At 39.3% G+C, this 8,050-nt stretch overlaps 1 protein-coding gene across 1 annotated transcript; it reads left to right on the forward strand.

Moving 5' to 3' along the window:
* The first annotated feature begins 6,057 nt into the window (after window positions 1-6,057).
* Window positions 6,058-8,026, forward strand: sat1a.2 (spermidine/spermine N1-acetyltransferase 1a, duplicate 2). The gene is made up of 6 exons (XM_023968262.2): window positions 6,058-6,323; window positions 6,475-6,526; window positions 6,631-6,714; window positions 7,142-7,243; window positions 7,561-7,601; window positions 7,736-8,026. The coding sequence occupies exons 1-6, from the start codon at window positions 6,258-6,260 to the stop codon at window positions 7,907-7,909; spliced, it is 519 nt and encodes a 172-aa protein (XP_023824030.1). The 5' UTR covers window positions 6,058-6,257; the 3' UTR covers window positions 7,910-8,026.
* The last annotated feature ends 24 nt before the right edge of the window (window positions 8,027-8,050 follow it).

Below are 8,050 nucleotides of genomic sequence, written 5' to 3' on the forward strand. Positions count from 1 at the left end.
AATTCTGAAGCTGGGCAGACTCTTACCTCCCTTATTAGCTTTAAGCACCAGCTGTCAGAGCAGCTCACAGATCACTGCACCTGTACATAGCTCATCTGTAAATAGCCCATCCAATCTACCTCATCCCCATACTATATTTATTTATCTTGCTCCTTTGCACCCCAGTATCTAAACTTGCACATTCATCTTCTGCACATTTTTCTGCTGTATTATTGATTGTATGTTTGTTTATTCCATGTCGTGTATGTGTCGAACTGCTTTGCTTTATCTTGGCCAGGTCGCAGATGAGAACTTGTTCTCAACTGGCCTACCTGGTTAATTAAAGGTGATTCTTTTTTTTTTAACTGGTAGGTAGGAAGGAGCAAGCAGCTTATATGGGGAAACAGGTGTGAGAAAGTCAGCAGAGAGGTGATTAAGGGAGTGGGAACAGGTGTGGAGGGAAGGGGCATGGCTTAGGTCCTAGGGTAATTGAAAACATTTGGAGCTCTTTGGGGGTGCCATGACACTTAACAACATGCACACTTAAAATAATTTGTACAACTTTTTCAATGTAAATGTATCTACAGTGCATCTTGGCACACACAATACAACCTTCCCATTTACAAAACATGTAAGTCTGCATGGTCACATGTATTCTGTTGATATTTCATTATAGCACTAGCACTAACCGAAAGAGAAACCAAACAGGAAGAAAGTTCAGTGGCAGTTTGTGGGGTCACAGGTTCATGGATCATCCCTGTTTAAGTGGAGTTAGTGTCTGCCTCCCTGAAGATTGGATAGTACATCTGGGTCACTACTGTGAAGCTTTGCAGAGCAATGCTACGGGCTGAGTCGTCGTAAGATAAATACTGTCTCTTTGATCAAGTTGAAATCACTTAAGGGCTTTTATAACTTGACACTTAAATCCTGGGATTTAAAATAACTCATAGACCGGCAGTAGAATACTGCTGTCAAGGGCCAATGGGTTTGGACAAGACTGCAGGCCTAATCGACAATAACAGGTGATGTTTTTAATGAATATGCATATTGGAGATGTTTTTGTTGACATGGAGGAAAATTAAAGATGAAGGGCCCACAATCCCAGTGATTTACATCTAAGTGGCCTAAAGCCTATGTATTTACAATGTAGTTACATAGGCAGCAGGTACTGTGTAATTACATTGTAGGTATAGTTATGGTACTTACAACTGTGATGTATTTGTGGTTTGTGCAATTTGGTGAAATTTACATTGTCATTACATGCATAAGATTTTGTAACAAACACAAATTATTGTGGCTAAACCTCTCCTCACCCTGTTTTAGATCACCTGGTTGTATCGTTAGATTATTATCTTTACATTTAAATTGTGCTATGCAAAAACAGGTGTAGGCTAGTAGTTATACGACGTAATGTGTACACTGTAATTACTCTGTAGGCTACATATGTTATATACGGTGCATTCGTTAAGTATTCAGACCCCTTGACTTTTTCCACATTTTGTGACGTTACAGCCGTATTCTAAAATGGATTAAATAGTTTTTCCTCTCATAAATCTACATAAATCCCCATAATGACAAAGCAAAAGTTTTTTTATTTTCAATTTTAGCAACAAAAAAAAGTTACACAGAAATATCACATTTACATAAGTAGTCAGACCTTTTACTCAGTACTTTGTTGAAGCATCTTTGGCAGTGATTACAGCCTTGAGTCTTCTTGGGTATGACGCTACAAGCTTGGTACACCTGTATGGGGGACTTTCTCCCATTCTTCTCTGCAGTTCCTCTCAAGCTCTGTCAGGTTGGATGGGGAGCGTCGCTGCACAGCTATTTTCAGGTCTCTCCAGAGATGTTCAAGTCCGGGCTCTGGCTGGGCCTCTCAAGGACATTCAGAGACTTGTCCTGAAGCCACTCCTGCGTTGTCTTGGCTGTGTGCTTTGGGTCGTTGTCTTGTTGGAAGGTGAACCTTTGCCCCAGTCTGAGGTCTTGAGCACTCTGGAGCAGGTTTTCATCAAGGATCTCTCTGTACTTTCCTCCCTTCATCTTTCCCTCGATCCTGACTAGTCTCCCAGTGACTGCCGCTGAAAAATAACCCCACAGCATGATGCTCCCACCACCATGCTTCACCATAAGTATGGTGCCAGGTTTTCTCCAGACGTGACGCTTGGCATTCAGGCCAAAGACTTCAATCTTGGTTTAATCAGAACAGAGAATATTGTTTCTCATGGTTTGAGTCTTTAGGTACCTTTTGGCAAACTCCAAGCGGACTGTCATGTGCCTTTTCCTGAGGAGTGGCTTCCGTCTGGCCACTACCACAAAGGCCTGATTGGTGGAGTGCTGCAGAGATGGTTTTCCTTCTGGAAGGTTCTCCCACCTCCACAGAGGAACTCTGGATCTCTGTCAGAGTGACCATTGGGTTCTTGATCACCTCCCTGACCAAGGCTCTTCTCCCCCGATTGTTCAGTTTGGCCGGGCGGCCAGCTCTAGGAAGAGTCTTGGTGGTTCCAAACTTCTTCCATTTAAGAATGATGGAGGCCACTGTGTTCTTGGGGATCTACAATGCTGCAGAAATGTTTTGGTACCCTTCCCCAGATCTGTGCCTCGACACAATCCTGTCTCGGGGGTCTACGGACAATTCCTTCGACCTCAATGCTTGGTTTTTGCTCTGATATGCACTGTCAACTGATTGACCTTATATAGACAGGTGTGTGCCTTTCAAAAGCATGTCCAATCAATTGAATTTACCACAGGAGGACTCCAATCAAGTTGTAGAAACATCCCAAGGATGATCAATGGAAACAGGATGCACCTTAGCTCAATTTCGAGTCTCATAGCAAAGGGTCTGAATACTTATGTAAATAAGATATGTTTTTTATTTTGAATAAATAAAAAACATACAAAAAAATGTTAATCCTGCTTTTCCTTTGTTATTATGGGGTATTGTGTTTAGATTGATGAGGGGGAAAAGATATTTGATCAATTTTAGAATCAGGCTGTAAGTAACAAAATGTGGAAAAAGTCAAGGGGTCTGAATACTTTCTGAAGGCACTGTACATAAGTTTTAGGTCATTTGATTGACCATCCCTTCTCAGCCTTCTCTTGTGACACTTCCTTAACACGTCATATGTGTTTCTGATGGTACAGTGAAACAGATGTGTATGCATATAGGATAACATTGTAAGACCTTGGGTTGTAAGACCTTGGGTGTATTCACTAGGAACCAAACACCTCACTTGTACAGGTTACCCACTTGACATGCACTGAAAAAGGACAAATCTAAGCACCCCCCATTTGACATTTTTAATTTGTCCAATATAAACTTGTTTTCTTGCTTAATGTTTTCTGTTTGGAGTAAACGTTTCTGTTGCAAAACGAATGAATACACCCCGTTTTACAATGGAGGTGTCACGCAAATACTGTAGCCTACACCATGTGACAAGGACATGTTACATAAATGCATGACATGGCCATCACCTACTTTGTGTGTGAGTGACAGAGGTAATTTAATCATTGTGTACTGATTTAATAACAAACAAAAAAATAATTGGAACCATCATATAAAATCAAGCACGTTATCTAGGGCTAGGCGAACAGGACTTCATTAAAGTTACACTATAGTTCAGTGTTTCCCAACCAGGGGTACTTGGCCTATCTACAGGGGGTACTTGAGGAGACTCATGAGACCATAGGCTTACTGGACACATTTACATGAGGGGGTACTTCAGGCAGAGCAAAATATACTTGGTGGTACAATAACCGAAAAAGGTTGGGAACCACTGCCCTATTTAAACCTATTTTAGAGACTCTTTAGAATGCATGTACGCCTACATTCATTGTCATCAAGAGCAGCCTTGTCAAAGTCCGACATACAGGAAACGATGCTGCATTCAAAACAACTGGGAACTGCGAAATCTCTGACTTCCAACCTCAGTGTGTTCAAGAGAACTGGGAACTCAGGAAAAAAACCTAACTTCTATTGGGTAAAATCGTTTTGAATCGTCATCAAACTCGGAATTATTAGTTGGAAACTGGCATATTTTTAGAGCGCTTACTTTTCCGATCTTTCAGCGTTCCCAGTTGTCCTGAAAGTACCATAAACACAAACCCTAACCTTAACCCTTACCCTAATCATTTGAAATGTCAACGTCAATAGGGTAGGGATGTCCTAAGGATGCCGGACAGCAGGGATCATTTATATATATATATATATTTTGTTGTTGTTGGTTTTTGTATTTTTTGTTTTTCAAGTCTATACAGAAAGTACATGGGGGAACACAAGTATATATAAATAATATACAAAGGACAATTGGGCTAGGGGGTACAATATCACATTACACAAGGACCTTAAGGGACAGACATACACTTATTATTCTAACAGCTTTTTTGTTAGTAGAGTATTTCATTGTCTTAAAATACAGTTCAATTTATTTTTGTAAGGTAAGAAAATGTGATGTTTTGTTTGTAAATTTACATTTGTGAATATGAAATTTGGCCAAAAGTATAATGAAATTAATTCCATTAAATTGTTTCAACTTATTTCTATCGTAGGTAAAGAATCCAAGCAGTACATCTCTCCACAGTAGTGTAAGATCTTCATAAATGTGTACAATTATAAATCTACTGATGTCTTGCCACAGTTGCCTTACATGAATACAATGCCAAAGATGCATCACCGTTTCTGGATGGTCATTACAAAAGGTACAATTTGAGTTGATGTTTTTCTTAAACTTCTTCATATAGTGGTTGGCAGGATAATATTTATGAATAATTTTAAAGGAAACTTCCTTAATTTTGTTAACAAGTAGGTATGTGGCAACATCCAAACTTTTTCCCAACAGATATTATCAATTAAACCGTTTCAATAAGGCAGGACATAAGGTATAATAGATACAACATCCTGCTGAAACAAGGTTCGTATCGCTCTGTTGTTGAATGGACCAAAAGAGAAACAAATCTTTCCTAATGATGAGTCAACAGGGTTAATAGAAGGTAGGTCCTGAATGTCAGGTCTTGACACGTTCCTGAATAATAAAGCAACACCTGAGGGAATGGCGTCTAAAACAATCGCAAAATCTTTTAGCGTTACAGGAATCTTATAAAGTGATAAGAATCTCTTATAACTAAGTAAAAAGTTGGCTCACCAATAGGATATTATTTCGGCACCAATATTCTAAAAACAAATGAGTATTTTTATACAATATATCCCGATTATTCTGTATATAATATCTGTGTGGATAAAATTTTTGCTTATAAATTAAGGTCCATGACAAGAAAAACTGCCGATGAAAAGCAGAGTTTCACTGGAACTTTGTCAATATTATAATTGCAAACCAACATGAAGTTAAGGCCACCAAAAGTAGAGAAGACCGACATGATGAGGAATACAATTCCATATAGAAGTTGGTCTTCTTAGGAATTGTTTTATCCAATTGATCCTAAAGGTATTATTTAAGGTAGTAAAGTCCAGAAAATTCATCCCACCATACTCATGTGTTCATTACAACAGTCTTCCTAATGTAATGGGTACGGTTTCTCCACAGAAAGTTGAAAAGCATCAGGTCTTACTCCTTGCTTATTTAACCGTCAAAAAATTAATTGAGCGCCATATGTTAGCCTAGAGATACCCTCAGCCATGGTTATTAGGACTCTTCCTTTAAAAGATAAGTCCCGCTGTAGCTATTGATTTAGCTTCTTTGTGTTTTTTAAAATAAGAGGGTTAAAATTTAGTAAGCCTCTAGACTTCTGATCCTTAGTAATGGTTATGCCTAAATAAGTAAGTTCTTCTTTCACTGGAATATCATAATATGAAGGTGTCGCACAATCTTTGACAGCCATGAGTTCACATTTATTAATGTTGTGCATGTTAATGTATAGACCAGATGCTTTGGAAAAGGATTGTATCACATTGATCGATATGTGAATTTGGTTAGCGTCTTTCAGAAAGTGTAGTATCGTCAGCCAGCTGGCATATAATTAGCACGGCTCATGAGTCATGGGAAGTAGAGACCCGATGACGTCAACCGTTATTTGTTAAGCTATTTTCCCGTTTAGTCTTCCGGGATGTGATTGTGACGCGTTTACAGAATATGTTTAAAAGAGAGTGAAGCGCTCAATAAAGTCACTAGCTGCCAGCGACCAAAGCGAATGTAATTCCGCTCGTATTGGAATCCTAAACGTATTGCAGGGGGGTCAACTCCTAAGAAGCGGATGAAGAAACAGGTTTTGCTTATTTTCACATTCAGAGGACTTGTTAGAAAAGGAAAGAAGAGTAAAAAAAGAAAATGTCAAATTTCATATTACGGAAAGCCGAGCCCAAGGACGTGCCAGACATATTGCGACTCATAAAGGTAAAAGGATGCGTGTATTCAACGATGTATGTATGTATATGTTTAAATCTCTGTAGTTTAAGTTATAATCACAGACAGCCTAAGCATATTTGTCAATATTATGACATTTGACTAACAACAATACATTTTTTTTTCTCCCCTATTATTTCAGGAACTTGCGAAATTTGAAAAAATGGAAGAGCAGGTCATCTTGACCGAGAAAGGTAACGTTAAGTCTACTTGTATGTGTGTGATGGATGATTATTGTAAACATATCAAATGTTTCCCCAACAAATCAGAAGTCCCTGACTTTACAATTTACTTTCAGAATTACTAGAGGACGGCTTTGGGGATCATCCGTTCTACCATTGCGTCGTTGCAGAAGTTCCTGAGGATAAGCAGAGCTCAGACGGTAAGCCATGTTGTAATTCTGTTTCACAGAATGTCTGTTCGTAAGGAAATAGTGCAAAGGTTTGACAATCAAGATTTCAAACATTTATGGCTAGTAAAAAAAAGAACGGAAGCGCTGCTAAGGTACACAATAGTACGTGTTGGTAGACACAACACAAGGTATGGTTAGTGTTGGTGGGCGTAACTCAAAGTGAATCATGATCTGGAGTTTGGAATTTAATGTTCTCAATTCTCGGAGAAACTCCTTTTAAATCCTCAGTGATATCATAACTAGGGCTCAAGTTTTTTCTGACCATGAAAATCCCCTTCATCATCATAACATAAAAATATCATACTCAATAAGCCAAGTTGGATTTTGTCAGATCCTAGTAGTTTTACACAAACACTTACCTGCCGGTTTTGATGTGGATGTTTTCACTGTGTTTTAGGATACACTGTCGTTGGGTTTGCCATGTACTACTTCACCTATGACCCCTGGATTGGGAAGCTTCTCTACTTAGAGGACTTCTATGTGATGAAGGAGTTCAGAGGTAAGTCTATGATGGTGTGTTACATTAAAGAAATAGGATTGGTTATATTTGTCCTGTTTCACACATGTTTTTTTGCCCTAGCTGAATCAGCTGTGTAGTTAGGTCAAAATCCAAAACGTGCACCCCTTGGGGTCCCGAGGACCGAGTTTGGGAAACACTGGGTTAAGATTAAGTGCCTTGCTCAAGGGCAGATCGTTTGGTGTTTCACCTAGTCGGCTTGGGGATTCGAACTAGCAATTACTGGCCCAACGCTGGCAACTGAATCAGGGTCCTTGGATCCAGGGCTTAACTGCCAATCTTTGATCCTGTTTTCTCAGGTTATGGTATTGGGTCCGATATCCTGAAGGTTCTGAGTGAGGTAAGTCTATAGGACTTTTTTGCAATCAATTTACTGAACGCATAGATCAGCCCAGCCTATGGAAAACTCCCATCCTATAGTCAAGGATATATGATGACCCTGTCTAACTTTGTTTAATGTCCTCCCTTCCTCAGACGGCAGTTAAGACTCGCTGCAGTAGCATGCATTTCATCGTAGCAGAATGGAACAAGTCGTCCATAGAGTTCTACAAGCGTCGTGGAGCCTCAGACCTGTCCGATGAGGAGGGCTGGCGACTCTATGCGATTGATAAGGATGACCTGCTGAAGATTTCTGCAAAGAAACGATAAATTCAGCAAATGACCACTGATTACTAACGGCAATGCCTTCCCCTTCGTTTGTTGATGTCAATGTATTTTAAAAGAAATATGTATTTCAATGAATAAATACAAAAACAGTTTGTTCAACTTCTTCCTGCAAGACCTGTTATA

Source organism: Salvelinus sp. IW2-2015, linkage group LG23 (genome assembly GCF_002910315.2).
Source record: "Salvelinus sp. IW2-2015 linkage group LG23, ASM291031v2, whole genome shotgun sequence".
Lineage (NCBI taxonomy): Eukaryota > Metazoa > Chordata > Actinopteri > Salmoniformes > Salmonidae > Salvelinus > Salvelinus sp. IW2-2015.